Source organism: Taurulus bubalis, assembly GCF_910589615.1.
Source record: "Taurulus bubalis genome assembly, chromosome: 3".
NCBI lineage: Eukaryota > Metazoa > Chordata > Actinopteri > Perciformes > Cottidae > Taurulus > Taurulus bubalis.
In genome coordinates, this window is record NC_136591.1 from 24,215,373 (window position 1) to 24,236,592 (window position 21,220).

Sequence of the window (21,220 nt, forward strand, 5' to 3'; positions counted from 1 at the left end):
ACTTCTCCTCGGACTCTGATGAAATAAAGTGAACACAACTTCAACGCGTTTTTTCTGTGTTGAAGTTTGTTTTACTTTTCTTCATTCTTGAACCATACACTGTAAAACATCACAGCCCTGTTTAGTTATGTCAACTTACTTCTTCTCTTTAACTCAAAGAGCTCTGACAAGTTTTAGATTTGAACTTAACTGTTCAAGTTAAAACTTAGTTTAACTTACAATAATGCCTTGTGTTGACTTGTTGAGATTTGTTCGTGTTAATTGAACTAGACTCTTTAAGTTATCAGTAAAAAAAAAGAAGAAAAGACTGGGAAAGGCGGGAGTGGGATTTAAAAAAAAAAAAATGCTGTCATGTGTTTTAGGTAAACTGTCTTTTTTAAACCATGGCCAGGTTGAAGCCTGGCCATAATCTACTGGTTAAACACAGCAGATAAATCATATACTTAAATTCCAATGAAAATATAGGCATTTTGTGGTAAACAAGAAAAGACTATTTCCACCGGCGGAGGGATTCTATTAACGTGACAACCTCCAGTGAATGAGACGGAGTAATTCACCATTACTTTCCACCTGCAACAAGTAGAGCCAACTGACCAGAGCGCCGAGGAGTCTTTTCGCTTTGCTTGGGCACATGAAGGTGAGTTTAAATGATGACTTTAAGTATTTTTCTTAATTAATAGCATGTGTAACATTAGTAATATAACACAGTTATGTAACTCGTGCTTGTCAATGGTCTGGAAAGGCTTAGGTTAGATACTTTGTGGCTTTAATGTTTAGCGAGAACTTCTAAGACAAATGGTTGACCTATTTTATCTGTCCTGCAGTTGATGAAACGCAATTAATGTATAAGCTATTGGTTCATTTTTTTAAGTGACCACAATTTTCCTTCATTATTTCATGCTTCATACTGTTAGGAACCGGACCACGGTGGCTTGACTCACAAGCAGACAAGGCAGTTTGATTCAAAAGAGCAAGTCTTTACTCAGTATACACACAGAACATCAAAAGACAAACTCGCACAGGACAGGGAGTTGACACAGACTAAATACACAGGGGAACGAGACACAGGTGGAACCATTGAGGGCGGGGCTTGCAATCACACAGGAGGGCGGCACACAAGGAGGGAGGAGTCTGGAACGAGAGACAAGGTGAGTGACAGACAACACAACATACACAGACAGTGAACACAGAACTACCCAGAGGGTCTGGGTGTAACAGTACCTCCTCCTCCCCCCCCCTCTAAGACCGGCACCTGACGGACCCGGTTCATCAGGGAACCTCTGGTGGAAGTCCCTGATGAGGTCTGGCCCCAGAATGTTGCTGGCTTTCTCCCAAGACCTCTCCTTAGGGCCATATCCCTCCCAATCCACGAGGTACTGCCGACCACGGCCGCGGCGCCGAACCGCCAAAAGGGCGCTTGACAGCGTAGGTCGGGCCGCCATCAATGATTCAGGGTGGTGGAGGTCTGGTTGCAGGGACCAACGGGCTCTCCTTGGTTGGCTTCAGCCGGGCCACATGAAATGTGGGGTGAACCCTCATGGGTCTAGGAAGTTTGAGTCTCATGGCCACAGGGTTAATCACCTTAGAAATTGGGAAGGGACCCACAAACCAAGGCGCCAGCTTGCGGGACTCCACGTGAAGGGGAGGTCGCATGTAGACAGCCACACCTTCTCACCGACCCGATAGTTAGGAGCCGGGGTCCGCAGTCCTCTTGTAGCGGGCAGAGTTCTTGAGTAGAGTCCGGCAGGCTCAGTCCCAGTTGCGCCGGCAACGAAGGACCATGGCCAGAGCAGAGGGTACCCTAGACTCCTTCTCCAGAGCTGGAAAAAGGGGTGGCTGGTAGCCATAGGCGCACTGGAAAGGAGAGAGGCCAGTAGAGGAGGGGAGAGTGTGGTGCGCATACTCAACCCAGATGAGGTGTCTACACCAAGAAGTGGGGTTCTGGGAGACTAGACAGCGAAGGCCGGTCTCCAACTCCTGGTTCAGTTGCTCCGTCTGGCCATTGGATTGGGGGTGGTATCCAGAAGACAGACTGACCGTGGCCCCTAGGAGACTGCAGAACTCCTTCCAGCTTCCAACTTAGAAACGAACTGGGGTCCCCGGTCTGACACAACATCTGCAGGGAAACCATGGAGACGGAAAACATGAGCAAGAACAGCATTGCCGTCTTCCTTGGCGGAAGGCAACTTAGGCAGGGGAATGAAATGGGCCATCTTGGAGAACCGGTCCACCACTGTGAGAACGGAGGTGTTACCCTCGGACAGGGGAAAGACAGTGACATAATCCAGAGAGATGTCCGACCAGGGGCGATGTGGAACCGGTAGTCGGCGTAGAAGACCAGGCGGAGGAAGTTGGGAAACCTTACTCCGTGCACACACCTGGCAGGCTGATACATACTCCCCTACCTCCCTCGCCATTGCGGGCCACCAGAACCGCTGCTTAACGACGAACATCGTCCTCCGAACCCCGGGGTGGCAGGAAACTTGAGAAGAATGGGCCCACTGGATGACCTGTGATCGGAGAGAAGAGGGAACAAACATCCTGCTGGGGGGGCAACCATCAGGGACAGAAACATTTGCGGCAGCCTGTCTCACCCTCTTCTCAATGTCCCACGTGACGGCCCCAACCAGGCAGGACGGGGGCAGAATGCATGAGGGAGGGGTGGTGGGGACAACAGGGTCAAAAAGCCGAGACAGAGAATCAGGCTTCACATTCTTAGAGCCCGGGCGATAAGATAACGAAAAGTTAAACCTACTAAAGAATAGAGACCACCTGGCTTGACGAGGGTTCAGTCTTTTAGCTGTCCGCAGATACTCAAGGTTCTTATGATCCGTCCAGACCAGGAATGGGTGCTCCACCTCCTCCAGCCAGTGCCGCCATTCCTCCATAGCAATCTTGACGACGAGAAGTTCCCGGTCTCCTATGTCATAATTCCTCTCCGCAGGTGAAAGTCTCTGAGAGAGGAAAGCGCAGGGGTGCAGCTTGTTATACCCCGCGGACCTCTGGGACAGTATCGCTCCAATTCCCATATCCAAGGCGTCCACCTCCACCACGAACTGCTGACGGGAGTCCGGGAGGGTAAGCACCGGAGCAGTGGTGATCGCTCCCTTGAGCCGCTGAAAGGCAGCATCGGCGGCGAGGTTCCACTGGAACCTAACGGCAGGGGAGGTTAGTGCATGCAGGGGGGCTGCTACAGAGCTGAAGTTCCTAATAAACCTCCTATAGAAGTTGGCAAACCCCATAAAACGCTGGACCTTCTTGCGGTTGCTAGGAGTGGCCCAATCCGTAACTGCCTCGACCTTCCCCGGCTCCATCCTCACATTGCCCTCGGAGACAATAAACCCCAGGAATGAAACAGTGGAGACATGAAACTCACATTTCTCGGCCTTCACAAACAGCTGTTGGTCAAGAAGGCGCTGGAGGACCTGTCTGACGTGAGCTCAGTGAGTCCTTGTCGGGGGAGAAGATAAGGGATCGTCCAAATACACGAAAACCGAGATGTTGCGCAAGTCCCGGAGGACATCGTTCGCCTGATCAGGCCTGCAGTCAATGCGGAGGTCACATAAACCCTCATAGCCAGTGTCTCAGGTGCAGACAGGGAATAGAGCCTTCCCCTGGGAGGAGCAGACCCCAGAAGCAGATCAATGGCGCCGTCATACTCCCGGTGGGGAGGCAACGATGTGGCTTGGGCCTTATTAAATGCCTCCTTAAGGTCATGGTAACATGCCGGCACCTTGGAAAGGTATGGGTAGTCAGAATCCAACGGAAGCGCCGACTGAGGCGTAGGTAAGGTCTGGGATGTTCTTGTGGGAAAACATCTCCCAGAACACTACATCCATGCAATCACCGTTCCCGAAGACCAGTCCATGTGGGGGTTGTGCAGGGTCAGCCAGGGGTGGCCCAAAATGAGGGGGTGTTGCAGGGACTGGAACAAGTGAAAACAAATAGCCTGTGTGGTGGTCTGGGAAGGTTAGCTGTACAGGGAACTTGTGGAGAGTTACCCGGGAGAGTAGGCGCCCATCAAGGACACTAGCCTCCAGAGGTTAGGAGAGGAGGCGGACCTCCAACCCTAACCTACGAGCCAACCCAGTGTCCATTAGGTTAGCGTCAGAACCAGAATCTACCAACACCTCTTGACTGAGCGAGGCGGTTGGCGAGGTAATAGAAACCCTGGGGAGTACACAAGGAGGGCTTATGGACAGTGTTGTACGGCTCACCAGCGCCGTCCTCCTCACTGATGAGCCCGGTCTTTTACTGGACAGGAGGCAATAAGGTGGCCCCTCTGGCCGCAGTAGATGCTCCTGCCCTCCCGTAGGCGGCGCTGACGTCCCTCCGGAGTCAAGCTGGTCCTCCCAATCTTCATGGGTTCCTCCGTGGAGACTTGGGGAGCGGAGAAGCCAGAAGTGGCAGGGAACCTAGGGGCTGGGCCGGTAGCGAGGTTGCTAGGGAAAGAAGAGGCTAGCAGGGGGCTGGCAAGCTAACAGAGCGGCTAGGTCTCTCCCCCTAAACTCCCCAAGACGGCTATCTAGCCTTACAGCAAGGGCGATTAAGGCATCAACAATCTCCGAGTCATCCCTCATGACTAATTCCTCCCTCACCGGGTTATTAAGTCCCCTGAGAAAAACTCCCTGGAGAGACACATCAGACCACCCTGACCCTTGCGCTACAGTTCTGAAGTCGATGGAAAACTCAGCTACGCTGCGGGATCCCTCCAGTATGGAGAGTAGCCGTGAGGCAATGTCCTTACTGCTTACAGGGTGATCAAAAACCTTACGCATCTCGTCAGAGAAGCGCTGGAATGAGGAGCTAGTGGAGGACTGGCTGTTCCAAATGTTAGTAGCCCAGGCTAATGCTCTCCCAGTAAGTGATCCCATAACAAAGGCGATCCTCGCTCTGTTACCTACCTAGAGGGCTGCTGGTCGAAAACTAGGGAGCACTGCATAAGGAACGACCTGCATGTTCCCAGATCCCCAGCGTAGCGCCCTGGAGCAGGGACGTGTGGCTCCCAGGAGCCAACGGCGGGCTGGATAGGAAGCAGAGAAGGAGCCCCTGGAGCAGGAAGAGGCGGCTGTGAGACGACCCGAAGAAGCTCCTGTCCAAGCTGGTCGACGTTAGCAGAGAGGCCCTGGATGGCCTCCATCATTTCCTTGAGAAGTCTGTCGTGGCGACCGACAAGAGCGCCTTGGGAAGAGAGAGCCTGCTGGACAGCCTCGGCGTCCGCTGAGTCCATAATGGCGAGTTTGTACTGTTAGGAACCGGACCACGGAACGTCAAAAGACAAACTCGCACAGGACAGGGAGTTGACACAGACTAAATACACAGGGGAACGAAACACAGGTGGAACCAATGAGGGCGGGGCTTGCAATCACACAGGAGGGTGGCACACAAGGAGGGAGGAGTCTGGAACGAGAGACAAGGTGAGTGACAGACAACACAACATACACAGACAGTGAACGCAGAACTACCCAGAGGGTCTGGGTGTAACACATTTAAGTTACGTTTTTCACTCAACACCCCTCCCCCTCCAACTAACTTGTTCGGTTAGCTAGCTAGCTAGCGCGTGCTAGCTAGCTAACACGAGTTTTAAGCAGTCTGAATGTATTGTCATACGGCTGAGGGATTCACATTGACCGGCAGAGTCACTGCCCGTGCTTGGCTTGCTCTTTGTATTTTATTTTGACCTGACAGTAGGCAACATGTATGTATTAATGTGTTAATAGTTAGTTGTATGCCAGTAATGACTTAACTTAATTAATGCAGAGCATGCTGTAGGGACGCACTGAGCACAGACTGTATTGCAGACCTCCCTTCCCCTCCCTCTGCTGTGTGGGTGCATGTTTGTTTGTTTGTAAACTGGAGGATATTTGCTTCAAAATTGCTTGATCCCATTTTTGTTTTAACTATTTAGAAATGTAAAAGATTGATAATTTAAGCGTAAAGTAAACGCATGTTATATATATATATATATGAAATAAAAATATTATATGTGAGTTTTATTTTTCTGAAACACAAATTTGAACCTATCGTGCATTTTTTTTCTTCTTTCTACAGATATCAAGAATGTCCAGTACTTGACGTGACATGTAAGTTTTGTGCATTCTCCTCTAATGGACATGAAGAATAATCCATCATTATAAACAGCATCATGGACATCATCTGCAGTGTTTAGGCCTTGTCTGTACTCAAATACCTTTTGGTATTGCATTCATCTACTCTTGTCTGTTTTTGTAGGATACAAACCAGAACCGAAGAACAGCTGCCCTGCTTGGTCTTCATGCTACTATCTTTCAGAGGATTCCTCCGACATAATCCGGATGTATGATGTAAGACACTATATTTACACATTTACTACACTCAATGGTTGTAATGCGACAATGTAACATGTTTTGTTTTCATTAGCTTTATTACCCACACACATTTTTATAGAGATTTTGTGTAATTGCAAACTACCTTTTCAATGGAGTCTTCTTCACCTTTTTTGTTTTAGGGATTTTTAAAGAGGACTCTCAAAACATTGAACTAGTACTATTTTGGAGATGTCAGTTAAGATGTGAATGCCTTTATATGACTTCAGGTTCATGGAGAAACCCTGGATGAATGCAGGTTGGACTGTTGATGGGACACGAAGGCATTCTGCATGATTCACTTCCTTTGGAAGTCTTCGACGTGGCCGAGGCAGCAGAGACGATCATCCAACATGAGCTCAGAGACGTGCCCACAGGCTTCATGTTGATGGCACAATCTACTGCCTTGACCTGGAGTACCCCCGTAATATGATTGACACCTTTGAGTTGTTTTTTCTATATATATGTTTCTATTTGTGTTGAGATGTACTTGTAGCGAATGTTTCAGTCTGTGCATATTTCCTTCCAATAAATGTTATATCTTTTGAACAGAAGTAAGAATTATTGGTCATTTCTTTTTTATAAAGCAAGCAAACTTTCAATTGTCAGTCAAAATACCGTTTATATGCAAGTTGAAACTAATTTGGAATGTAAGTCCTCTTAACTTGAAATGGCAAGTTGTTTACACATGGTAAAGTTATTCTAACTTGTACCTGTGAGTTACATAAAAGCACAAATGTGTGTTTCTTTGACTAGCTAAGGAAAGTTTTCTCGAGTTGATAATGTAAAAACACTCTTTGTTTTAACTTGGTGGATCAAGTTCAAACAACAAGAGACCAACAGTTCACTCAACTCTGAGAACTTGACTCATGATGTTGAGACAACTAGCATGTTTTAGTTATATCAACCTTATGAACTTTAATTTATCAGTTGAATCAAAGGAAATTTCAAGTTGAGTCAACTAGATTGCTCAAGGCAGCAGGTGAACTTTCGTTTGCAAGTTGAACTGACTTGAAATGTCTTACAGTGTAGGAAATTCAGTTTTCTCTGTTTTGAATCCTATTTTTCTTCACACTCATTTGCAAATCCTGACAGAATAGCTCTAATACAATGACATGACAATAGCCATGACAGTGTGACAGGGACCAAGCATGCACAATACCAGGACCCTGAAACTGAAGCCAACAACAATTATATATATATATATATATATATATATATATATATATATATATATATATATATATATATATATACATATATATATATATACATATATATATATATATGTGTGTATATATATATATATATATATATATATATATATATATATATATATATATATATATATATATATATACACATATATATATATAGTTGCAGATATGTAGAGCTTTTTTCATTTATTTTTATGACATAACTGACACATCCTGTCATTGCATCCCAAAATATATGAGTTTGAGCGGACACTCCTTATAAATGTGCTTCAGTTACCACCAACTCTCTAAAGAGCCTAATCCTTTCACTGTAACTGCATGTGGCTGTGAGTGTGAACCTTCTTTTGCATAGAAAGGGGCCCCAGTTGCACCAAATGTATGCACTAACTTAAATATGTGCAATTAGCACATTGGTTTGCAGTGCAGTTAGTCTGAAGTTAGTCATGCATTTCACTTATTTTTGTTTTATTTCTGTAATGTTAGCCCGGTAAAAGCCGTCCAATCCTTTCGTGAATCGCCCCAGAGAGTGGTACTTATGTTCTCCGCAAGTAAGAGTATTTGCCAAATTGTCAACTTTCATTATTTGCGGTTGTGAGTGTAACATTAAAGCCCTTTTTTTTACACGAGCCAAGGCTAATATTTCCACTCTTCCATAAACACGTTGCTGCTGTTTCACGTCTTGACATTGTTGCAGAACAAAAACACAGAAAGGAAGCAGACAAACTAAAGCTTCACAGAAGTAAAAACCCTATTACAACCTCACTTAACCCCTGTGTTTCTCTCTCTGCCTGTCTCTTCATCACTTGTCTTCTTCTCTGCCCTCCACTCCTCTCCTCTCCTCCACATCATGGATGGGTAGTTATCAGGCCCGGCCAGCCCAGCCCAGCCCTCCTACCTGACCGCTGCCAGCAGGGAGCGGCTGCCCTTGCCTATCTCCGACCACAACAGCACCCAGGGAATGAGGAAATCAGGCTAGAGTAATCTACGCAGGCCCAGAGCACACTGGCCAGCTTTCAAGCTCACCAAGTGTGTGTGTTTTGCAAGTATGCACGCGCGTGTTCAGGAGCCCGCCATTCCTGCAACATCCTGCTATAAATCTATTGTGACAAGACAAACTGAATTTATGAGCCAATCTGCTTGCGACAGACATTTGAGATTTGAAAAGGGAAAGGAGGGTGCAATAAAAAAAAATGTAATAGTGAGAGTGGACTTCTGCTTTGACATTTAGGGCTGAATATTTTGTAGAAAACGTGCCTTTATCATCCTAAACAAAACAAAATGTCAACCTTTCTATGTTGTCTCACAATATCAACATTTACTAATTAAATCTAAATGTGACAATAAAATTCGAGGCTCCTGTTTGCACTCAGAGAAAATACAAGCTACATCCAGCTAAACTGGTGGAGAGAAAAGTACAACTGGAGACATCACACCACTGCTAACAGGGAATATTCTGGAAGCTAATTATATATCCATAGTTTTAGTGCTTAATTTGCTTAATTTTATTTTTACTGTCATGTCTTACAAGTGTTTAAATTAGCAATACTCATGTCATATGACCTTTGAATGAGATTTTTACAACACCTTTTTTTCCTTTAAGAATACCGGTCCTCTCTACACCTGTATGCCCTTTAGACTTGTTCCATGTCTATCCATCCACACAGGATTTTTAACTCACAATCAGAGATTGGATATTTTTCAGACAACTTATACCAAGAATTTTCCTAAAAAATAAGCTGGACCATCATTGTTTTCATTTGTACTTGACTACTTACCCTTTAAAGTTTCTTGACCCAGTGCAGCACTCACTCTTCTTTTTCAAAAACACTCTGCTGAACCGAAATAAACAAAACCATTGACATACTTCAATATCAGTGTGCGTGAACTGTAATGCAATGTTTAGCTAATGTTGTGCACTAGCACACTCTCTTGTTGCCAATCTAAAATGAGTGCTGCAATCCGCTGTTGATGATAACACATTCCATACTGTGTCACTTTTCCCTTCATTAAAGGAGCCAACACTCAGGAGCTGGGAGTCGTAGCCACTGTCCAATCAATGAGGTCTCATTCTCTGCAGTCACAAAACCTCCTCAGTTTATATTCTAAAATATCCTGAAACCTTACAATATTCATCCTGATCTACAGTATATTGTTTTTGTTGATAAACCACACACACACACACACACACACACACACACACACACACACACACACACACACACACACACACACACACACACACACACACACACACACACACGCAGCTGCCTTCTCACTCAGTGGAAGCAGGTGTCTGTAAATCTCGTGGGGTTTGAGGCTTTTTCTCTCTTTTTTTTCTTTTGGGTGTAGTAGAAGATGGTGAAATTCCCAATGTGAAAGTCTGCTTCTTGCTCTGGCCTCTTTCCACAACACACACACACACACACACACACACACACACACACACACACACACACACACACACACACACACACACACACACACACACACAAACCACACACACAACAATTGCTGACAGAGAATCTTCTGAATTCAAACAACCTTGATCAACCCCTCACTATCATCTCTTTGCTGTCTATGTAATGTTCTGTTAACTCTTTGAATATATATATATACATATATATATATATATATATATATATATATATATATGTATATATATATATATGTATATATATATATATATATATATATATGTATATATATATATATATATATATATATATATATATATATATATATATATATATATATATATATGTATATATATATATATATATGTCACTTAAGGCTTCAGTAAGCATGCATGCAGCCCTGATGAAACTATTTCTGTTTGGTGTTGCCTCTAATATCACAGTTTCTGTTAGCTGCGCGTCCGTCAAGATGAATGTCATTTCTGTTTATGTATCCCTCTGAGACTAATACTTGAGATGGGAATCTATATTTGAGGGCACTGTGGTGGATCAGGGTGAGGTGGGAGTGCAGGTGGCTAGATGCGAGGGGAGGTGGTGTAAATATAGCTCCTGGTCTGAATCTGGGCCCCTTGGCTTTCACGGCCTTACAGGAAAACAAGACTTCTCAAGAGACTAAAGGAGAAGCTCATACACGTGTGGACGCGTGTTGTTGGAGAACAGTGAGGCGTTTCACATAGTACTTGTGCACAGTGCTATTTAGTGCGTAAATGCCATTTTCTTTGTCAGAATAAACTTTCCCTTTGTGTTTTGTGTTTCTGGAGCGTGCATGTGTGCGTTGTCCCTTTTATCCGCAGAGAAAGAGGCAACGGTTGGGTTCATTTGCTTATTGCCTTCAGTGGCTGATAAACTCTACACTCACTCCGTAATTGGCAGATGGAGGAAAAGTTTTATTATCTGCTTGGCGCAATTTTATGACAGCAAACCTTTTGTTTCCACAGGATTGTGTGGTGCGTGTGCGTGTGGGAGATTAGGTCGGAGTATTTGATTACAAAAGCCCTCACAAAAATTTGCATAAACACCAGAGAGCAAATTGGTGATTCACTTTAAAGAACTACTCTAGACAACATTGTGCCTTCACAGTCCTGTTTACAACTATGGGCTAATTGTACTAAAGTATTGAATGGTAGAAGCAAATTTACATTTCAAATATATAGAAATGTTCATTGTCTTTGAGGACTTTTTGTGTTATTTTCTTTAAATGAATATTCCCAAAATGACACTGAATGCAAGGCTGTAATAAAACACACTTTATTTACTAGGCAGTATAGAAAAGTATAAAAACATGAAAACTTGGCATGTATAAATGCTTTTATAAAATGATTTTTGCTCAAAAGCTAGTATAAAAACAAGGTGTATAAAAAGATTGTCTCCTAAGTATTTGACATGGGCTACTGCAGTATTAGTAAGAAAACAAAATGCATTATACAAAAATACAAAAACGCTTCAAAGAAATGTTTGAAAACAAAAACCATACAAAAGTTTTTATTGGGATTTGTTTTTAGCATTATATAAAATATCAGTGTTTAGTACTCTCGCTTTTTATGGAGAATATACGATTCAAGTGCAGCTTGGTCTTACTCTTACTGGGTGAAGCTCATGGTTTCAAAGATATAAGCTCATTTAAGATTATTGTTTTAAATGTAGAAATATATATATATATACTTAAAGTTTTAACAAATATAACATTTGTTCATTGAATATTTCCCCATACAGGATACTGTGAGGGCCAAAAATAACTCAAAAGTTGAAATGAAAACTCAATTTATATGAAATAAAAGGTGCCAATGTGGTAATACTAATAAAGCTGGCCCCTTCTGTTGTGTAAAGCATCGTCATTCATTGTTAAATAATGATGTAAGAACAGACGCAGCTGTTCTTGTTCAGTAGTTAAGTGTTTACATGAGGTGGCACAGACCAAACACTTGAAATAAACAGTAGACACATTGTAGCCTGATAAAAAAAAAAAATAATAATAATAATAATAATAAAGAAACAGAAAGGTTTCATGACTGAAAAAAAGAGTTCAGTTTTAAATTCATTAATATGCCTTTGGATTTATGATAATGCTAACAGGGCTTAAATACTTAACTTACAACACTGATCCATTGGCCAATTGAAAAAAAAACAAAAAAACATTATCATTATGGAAAAAAAGGAATAAATTAATCAACTTGTTCTTTATATTAATATAAAAATTCAGAATTAACAATACAGCCCAATGCACATTATATATCCACCGTTTCCCATTTATAATACAACATCGATAATAACATAATGATGAGACCAAATGTAATAGGACAATAGAACCCAAATTCTATGCAGAATATTTCCAAAATAAAAAAAACGTGTTTCGTCTTTGGTTGGTTGAAATCCAACAAGTGTGAGTGTAAAAACACCAATGGCGTAGAGCCTCTCCCAACTGTTGTACCACAACAAATATGTAATCCGCAGCGCTGCGTCCAGCGCAGGGATGGTTGATCTTTCCAGTTCAACGTATGTCTCTGTCTACACGACCAGTGTCCTTGTAGGGTAAGTGTTGATGTACTTGTGGGTCTGCTCTGAGTCCAACGCGTGCTCCTCGGTCTTCCCACAGGTCACCTGCTCCCAGGAACTGAGCTGCTGTTGGCGAGAGAGAGCGAGGATGATGAGTTTTGATGGTTGCAATCACTACATATGATGCAATCACTACATATTTTAAAAAGTCCCTTAAATGAATGCCTAGAAGCTTATGCACACCTGTAGCGGGCTGCCCATGCCTCTGCGAGGGAGGTGGTAGTTTTTGTGTTCTTCACGCAATAATGAGCTTGTGAGTAGGTCCTGAATGAAAAATTAAAGAAAAACACATCTTAATAACAGAAGTTCAAAATTATGGTTTTAAGGACATGAGCTGATCGGTCAAAAGTGAGCTTACAGGTACTTCCTGTGCGGGGCCGTTTGGGGAGAAGAGCTGTGTGTGAAGCTCTTGTCCTTCCCACTGCATACACGGACTCCTCTCACATGGCGACTCCACCTAGCACCCAGAACACGTCATGGTTAACATCGTGCAAACTTACATACAGTAGCCTTAAACAATATGGCCGATCTTCCTTGACAACAGTGACCTCCGATTATTCAAGTTGACCAAGCGTGAGTTGCCCACATTTGTTACCACAACTGCAAACTGAAAGTACATCTCACTTTTTGCCTTCTCAACATAAACATGAAGACTTCTTATGTCACCTTTTTCAACTATGGAGTTTGGCCGTGAACAGACAGAGAAGAATATACATATCAATTCCTGAATTTATTAATTTGTATGCACAAGATATAATTAATTACCTCAATTCAAATAAATTGTTCCCATGTTTTGATGAACTCAAGGGCACGAATTAAATAATTAAGTAATTTGGCAATGCACAAACAAGGCCAAGTCATTCATCGCAACCGCCACTTGCTTAAGGCACACCTTGGTTGTAGATAGTTCTTTACATAAGCTTCACTGTAGTTTGGGGATAGGTTATCAAGGGAATATTGTTAGCAAAAGGCACTTCCCTTCATGCTTCGGGGAGAAAGGCTGGTCTGCTGTGCTAGCTCTCTGTATACACTTATCTTGTGCACACAAATTAATAAATTGTGGCTTCAATTTATTCCATCTTACTTATTATCACTTGCCACCTCCTGCTTCTGTACATATGTGTGCTTGCTTGTGTTCAGTAAAAAGTACCTCTTGTTTTATCTTCTTCAGAGGAGGCTGCTCAATTGCACACTCCATCGGCTCTTGTTTGATGGATTTCACCATCTGTTGCTCCAATGGGGAGCTCTGGAAAAGGCACAAATTTCCCAGTGAGACATAAGGACACTAAAGCAAAGCCCAACAGGAGGTAACGAGACAGGTTCAAGACTTCTCTGTTTAAAGTCTCTTTCTCACCAGTAGTTTGACGGGTCCATACTTGGCCTCCTGCATGGCCAGAGCTGACCGGAAAGGTGTGGGTGTACAAGGAGATGACTCCAGGATCGAACGACGAATGTTTGGCGTTCTGAACCTGAGAGAGATAAAGAGAGACAACTCCATGTTAACCGTCTTCTACCACAGTTCTCCATAGTTGCATAATTAGATACATTTGAGATAGAGTCACTTACATTTCCTCCTCTTTCTGGTGCCTGATAGTGTGGTTGATCAGAGGCTTTGAGTCCACGGGCGAGCTCATTGGTAAACTGTCATTGTCGGAGTGTTCTGGGCTCATTGACTGGTTGAGAAACTGTGAAACAAAAGGAAGGAAACCAATCAACTAAAGTAGCTTGGTAGGTTTATTTTCACGTGGTGGCATTTTGGCAGATCACGGAGCAAACTTGGTTTGAACTACAGAAATGGAGAGGAAAAGTGAAAAAGGGATGGCTGGAAGTTGAAATGATTGAAATAAAACCAAAGAGAGAACAGCAGAAGCACTAATTCTGAATGATTGGATGTCATCAGGTTGCAGGTTGGTGATGGATTCTGATCGCACGCAGCTACTTTAACTACCTGTGAGGGTGAAAAGGGAAGGTTTCTGACTGGTGAAGGCTTGGGAGTTGAGCAGATGAAACCAGCCCGACCTTCGTGAGCAGGTCTTGAGCCCTGATTGGGCAAGACCCTGTCTGTTCTGAGAACACTCCTATCCAAGAGCTCCCTGGAAGGGGCCTCATCCACTGAGGATAGGCTCTAGAAGGACGGGGAAATATGGACCCACTACTTGGTAAAGTCCATGTTACTACTTGCTAAGCTACCCTTTTTTATCTCGACACAGTTGATCATGAACAAAATAATGCCTGAACTATAAGCTGAGGGACGAACTAAATTCAGATACTTACTGATTCAATGACACAATCCATGAACTCTGGCATGGTATTTGAGAACGTCGGCCCGCTTTGATGGCTGTTGCTGGTGTGATTGTTGCTGCTGTTATTGGTGTGGGCGCGTGCTGCAGAGGCGCTCTCCTCAGGTAGGCAGCTTTGGTCCAGAGGCAGGGCAGGGGCGCCTGCCTGGTGATGAGGTAAAAACATTACACCCTCGGAGCTGTTGGTCAAAGAGCTCTGGCTGGCCCAGCTTGGATAGGACAAATTCATCTGTGGGAGAAAAAGGATATAAAGAGTGAGGGCTATTAAAAATAATATTCAAAGTATAATCATCTGAAAATGTGAGCACAGTAACAGTAAAATCATGTCAAACAACCTCAAGTTAGAAAATGCTTGCCTGACAATAAGGGAAGAGGTGTACAAAATTTAACAAATGAGAAAAAGAGAAGAAAAAGGGAACTTTTATGCAAAGAAGTGTTGGGTAGAGGGTTGCACAAGGGGTCATGCACATGCACTAAAATGACAACGAGCTCCTATTTCATCACAGACCCCCCCAGATGTTTCCTCCACACACAGACACACATACATCCAACTACCTTCCTTAGAGCCAGGGCAAAATACACAAGCACATAAATTGTGCTGTCACACTTTAATAGCTCTCCCGCACCCGGGCTTGTGCAGATAAACAGAACTTACTGGTAGTGACGGCTGGCCTCTCAGCTCATCTTCTGTTGACATGAGCAGCAGTTCGATCTCTTTCACCCTCTGCTCCTTCTCAGGGTCCTCCTCACTATAGTGTCTCTGAGAAAAAGAGAGCGGGAGGCAGGATTTAGCGGCAGTTCATCTTCTTGTCCCAAAATCCCTTCTGTTGTACAATATAGTGATTGACTTTACTGCGTTCACTCGCTGTTTGTACCTGTATAGCAGCGGTTCCATGCTGGGGAATGTTAAGGAGGTTCAAATGCAAGGCCCTGGGTAACGGTACCTGTTAAGTCAATAAGAAACATAGAATAAATTAATCGCCTGCAGCTACATTATCTGAATTATTTAGTCTTCCCAAGTTTTCGTAGAAAGCCTACTCACTCTGTGTGTGTCGGCGATGTAGGCGTAGTTGAATTGCGACAAGGGTGGCAGCTGCGCGTGACTGGGCGAGTGGTGGGAGAAACCCATGATGTGATTGCTGGTCTTGACGTAGCCGTGGCTGATGGAGAGTGAGGAGTTGCCGTTCTTTGCCGCGATCTGTAGATAGCCCTCCTGCTCCACTTTTCGCCTCATGGTGGAGTTCCAGTGGTTCTTTATGGCGTTGTCAGTCCTGATTGTCATGAAGAAGCACATATTAACTTGCAGGTTAGTCATCACGAAACACATCCGCACGCCAACAAGCATGCAAAATGCAGAGGTCCAGACGTTCTGGACCTCTAGTGTTACTTGATAGTATTATCAATACAGGCACACACAGAGGCTGCCACAGATAGACACAGTCTCAGTCACGCACACACACACACACACACACACACACAAACACAACATGGATAAGGTTATCAGAACGGAGCAATTACAATCATGTAAAAAAACAACTGCATTATCTCATTTGATTCTCGGCCTTTCTCTAGAAAAGAACACCCAGTCCTGACATTGTTTTTAAACCTTTTTTCCTTTCAATCCATATGTAGTCCTGTCTTTCAAAACAAAGGGAAATACTTTCTGCATTCACGCCTTTATCTTCTTTCGGTGTCCTCACTTCATCCCTTTTCTCTTTTGTTTCTTCTCTTTTCATTCCTCCTTCAGTGTCCTCCCCTCCATTTCACCCTCTCAACCGCAACATTGCACAGTCAACCAATACGGATATATAGTATCAGTGATATCTCTAGCTTCTCTTTTCTCTCTTCTACATAGTCTGCCTCACCTGCCAGGGAGCAGCTTAGCGATTTCAGCCCAGCGGTTGCCCAGCTTTTCGTGTGCCTGGTAGATAATCCGGTCTTCCTCCTCAGTCCACGATGTCTTCTTCACCTCTGGGTTCAGGTGGTTGTGCCAGCGTTCGCGGCACTGCTTGCCGATACGCCCCTTCAGGTGCTTGGCGATCACCGACCAGCGCTTGGCTCCATACTTCTGGACCAGCTCAATCACCTGGGAGTGTTTGTGTGTGTGGGGTGGGGAAGAGAAAGAGGAAAGACAAGAGGCAAGGAGGAAGAGCGTTGAAAAGGAAGAGAAGTAAATGGTAGTGAAGGGGCATGAGAAAAGAGGAAGGAGCATTAACAGGGAGGAGAGGGAGAAGTAAAGAGATACAGAGTAAGAAAAATAAAGTAAAAAAACAAATAATAGGTATACGAGGGGTAGAATAGATAGGAGAGAAAATGACAATAAAAAAACTTGTTAGTTATACAGAAAAAACTCAGAAACTTGAACATTGTGTCAGTGAATGTTCCAATTCCCTCCTTCCCTCTTTCTTTATCTTTCAAGATGTAGAGGTGATTGAGAACACCTGCTGGTGAGCAGAGAGGGAGTTTCCAGTGGAACGTTAGCCACTCCGCTAATCATTACAGTGGCATCTGGGTGGAAATATAACTCCTGTGGACTACTTCAACAAATACATCACATGCTTTTAAGAGACTGAGCATGTTACTTGTTGAGGAACTGCAACTTTTTGGAAAATAAAAACTGTGCAACAGCAGCCAAGAAGGTGCTACAGATTCTTTGTATTTCTTTTAATTCTGGATGATGCTTGATTGCTTGTCTCCTGTGAGTGGTGTCCAACTACACTGTTCTGCACCATTATGTGAAGTTTCTAGTGCGCAACAATAAATGTGGTTTCATTGTTGATTTTGAATATTGTGTGTGTGACCCACAAAGTCCTGTGTGAACTTCAAAGTTTTCTAAAAGGCTGTTTTCTTACCCTCTGGTCCTCCTCTTTGGTCCATGGCCCTTTGATGAGCTCTGGGTTAAGAACCTTCTGCCATCTGTGCTGGCACTGCACATCTGTACGATTCTGGTAGGTCAGAGAGCGGGAGATTAGTAATCATACTATGGGAGGTTATTTTGCACGTGTGTGCATGTCTGTGTGTACGCACAGGCCTCCCTACTTACAGTTAGTAAGCTTGCAATGAGTTTCCAGTCTTCTGATCCATGAAGCTCAACTAGTTTCTTTAACTTCTCATCCTGAATAAAAGAGAAAACATATTTCAGTTTGTTAGACATGTGTCCCTGCTATGAACATCACCCCCAGCAATTTAACATAAGAGTCAGTGAATGTGGTTAGACCAGACAACTAAATCTCTCCTGAAGCAATTTCTATCCGCCATGAGCTCAGCTGTGTTGGTTGTATTGCACAGTGTGGTCTTGAATTGTTGTTGGTGTTTGTGTGTGTGTGTACCTCTTCTCGTGTCCAGCGGGTCTTGCCGAGGTGCCGTTTCCCTGTCTTGACCAGTGATCCATCATAATCATGGTCATACATGTCGACCTCCTCCTCATCCTCCTCGCTACTGTAAACACTGCAGACACACAGAGAGACAGAAAGAGAAATGTTAGAAAGTGGAGGCTGTGTGAAAAAAATAATAAAATAATGTAATGAAATGTGTAAGAGATAATAGAAAGGTAAATACACGCACAATAAGTACCTGTCTATTTCCAAACTACTCCCTAATCATCTCTTTACAGAGTGCATAAAGAACTCAGCCCACTCTTTAACTCATCAGGTGTCAACACAGACATAACCAGTCATTCTTGAAGGTTTGGGTGCAGGCTTTTAGCCAAGACACCCACAAGGGGAGCGAGAACTAGAGGGAGGAACAGCAAGTGGGAGGGATGGGGGGGGGATGGATGAACAGGTTCTAATGTTTTTGGTTTCCACAGATACTGGGATTGGCTATGCGATCATAATTTCATGACCCTGGCGTGTTCAGACCTGCAGTGGCATTGTACAGCACAGTCATACACACACACACACACACACACACACACACACACACACACACACACACACACACACACACACACACAGAATTAGTTAACCAATCAGAATGTAGAGCATGGACAACGTGGAAGCTAGGTAGGGTACTACAGAGCAACAGGTGAACAGGAACCCCACTGAGGTGTGTGTGTGTGTGTGTGTGTGTGTGTGTGTGTGTGTGTGTGTGTGTGTGTGTGTGTGTGTGTGTGTGTGTACAAGAGGATATTTGCAGTGGATTATCTTCCTTATTTTTTGTCCATTTACTGAAATGCGTGACGACCTGATTAACCAAACTTTTTATGTTTTACTCTTAGTACATCCGCATAAAATGCTAATTTCTCAGTCATGAAATTAACGTGTTTTCTTATTTCAACAATCAGACCATTCTTTATATATATATATATATATATATATATATATATATATATATATATATATTATTAAATGTAAAAATATATAAAAGGCACCTATGACACCATAGAAGAATAAATAAAAAGGTAGAGAACTTTGTGAGCACAAATCAAGTGAATACAAGACAGTGAAAACAGCAGACTCTACTCCTGTTGATAATGATGAATCAAGAGAAAACCGCACCATGAAACAGTTTAATGATAATCATTGCTCTTATATCAATCAGCGGGGTGGTTTTGTGTGAAGTCAACTCTCAATTGTATTCCGTGTAGCTGTGTTACACCATGAGAATAAACCAATAACCCGCACTTGACACGCAAGACCAATGAAAGTAACCGCAGTTACTTCACGGTGATGGTGCCGATCATCAGGAAACCGTATACAACGTAAAAGCTGGCGAGTGATTGAAGATTATATTTGTGGCGACTGTATCAAAACAAGGGACATACACAAAAAAAATGCAGCCAGTCCTTGAGACAGGTGCACGTAGCGGACGCAGCGAAAGCAGTTTCCAAAATAACAGTGAGCGCCCCTCGCTTTAAGAGATGCTGCATTTGGGGTATACGGAAGTTTGATCACTACATGGTTTAAAATTACCTTTAATTATTTCAGCTATAATGGTGTATTAGAGCCAACATGCAAGTACAAAAACAACAACCTGAAGACATCTGCGTCTATGTGGGTGATGGTCACCGGAACCAGAGACAGTTCAGAACAGGGGGTATCTTTGAGGGGAGCCAAGTACAATAAAGTATAAAACATTTCAAAACTTTCCGAAATTCAACTACGGACGTGTTGCAATACATTCAATTCTCTTGACTTTTTTTTTTTGTTGACAGAGTTATAAAGACGACATGCTGCATTGTGTTTGGTTTTGTATTTATTATAAGCTCCTATTAAAAGACTGTCTTGCGCACAGCGTGGCACGCGCTTGTCCACTCGCCCTAGTGTTATTAATCCGCGCGTTTATGTGTGTGTGTGTGTGTGTGTGTGTGTGTGTGTGTGTGTGTGTGTGTGTGTGTGTGTGTGTCATGTGTGTAAGAGGGGGAAAGAGAGAGAGACCCCTTTCTCTCTCTCACCACTGACAGCAGCGCGAGGAGCGCACATGCCAGATGACCACCACCTGTCATAAGCGCGCGAGCGAGACACCCACACCACTATACTCCGCTTTAACTGCCAATAACACAAAAACGGTTCACAGACACAAAACGAGCTTAAACCAGAAAAAGAAAAGACATATACTCTGTCAATAAAATGCACCCTTAACGCCTCAACTCACTACGTATCCAATAGGAAGTATCATGCAAATAAAAATTGTAAATACGTAAGTTATAACACGCGCAAGTTACATATGTTGCAAATAACAGTAATTGGTGTGTTTGAGCTTACCTGTTTCTCGGCCGTCGAGTCATGTTAATATCTGTGGAGCGGCTCGCAGGTTGCGCTGAGCACGTACTTTCGCTATCCGCGCTGGACTTGTTCTCCCGGCGGAGAGGCAGGTTGACATTAATTTAAACTGCAGCAGCCTTTACTACTGCTCCTCCCCTTCTTCGCATCCCGGTAAATTTGGCGCTCCTGAGCGCGGCCGACTGCGCATGTCCAAGTGTACTTCACGTGCCGTCCTACTTTTGCGATCACTTTTTGAACAAACCCAGGAAAAGTCAGGAATATATTTGATATCTAAGGAAACAGTTAGGATTGTAAGACTATATTTCGAGAAAACATGTCGACCTGTCCCTTTTTTTTGCTGTGAAAAAAAACCCACACATTTTAGCCAACTAATAAGCCTGATCTATAGCATTATAGTTTATAATACGAATGCCATCATCTAAATGTGGTTGAATAATATACCACAAATAAAATGGGTAAATTAAGTGTTGTTGGCATAACACCTACCTCCAAACCATACCACAAGGATTTCACTGGGACCGTAAAAATGACATTGCTACCTCGAGATTTACGAAGTGTTCTTGAAAGCACCACAGCTCTTCACAGTGGACTTGTCAAAGGCGCGTT

At 43.4% G+C, this 21,220-nt stretch overlaps 1 protein-coding gene across 1 annotated transcript; it reads right to left on the bottom strand.

Annotated features, from left to right (window-relative positions):
• Positions 1-11,267: 11,267 nt before the first annotated feature.
• Positions 11,268-20,677, bottom strand: myb (v-myb avian myeloblastosis viral oncogene homolog). The gene is made up of 15 exons (XM_079216208.1): positions 20,594-20,677; positions 18,218-18,335; positions 17,932-18,003; positions 17,741-17,833; positions 16,754-16,974; positions 15,931-16,159; positions 15,764-15,832; positions 15,544-15,648; positions 14,863-15,117; positions 14,155-14,273; positions 13,943-14,057; positions 13,739-13,834; positions 12,947-13,045; positions 12,772-12,852; positions 11,268-12,654 (listed from the first exon to the last, which is right to left on the bottom strand). Exons 1-15 carry the CDS (start codon positions 20,614-20,616, stop codon positions 12,541-12,543), a joined length of 1,809 nt encoding a protein of 602 aa, XP_079072334.1. The 5' UTR covers positions 20,617-20,677; the 3' UTR covers positions 11,268-12,540.
• Positions 20,678-21,220: the final 543 nt, after the last annotated feature.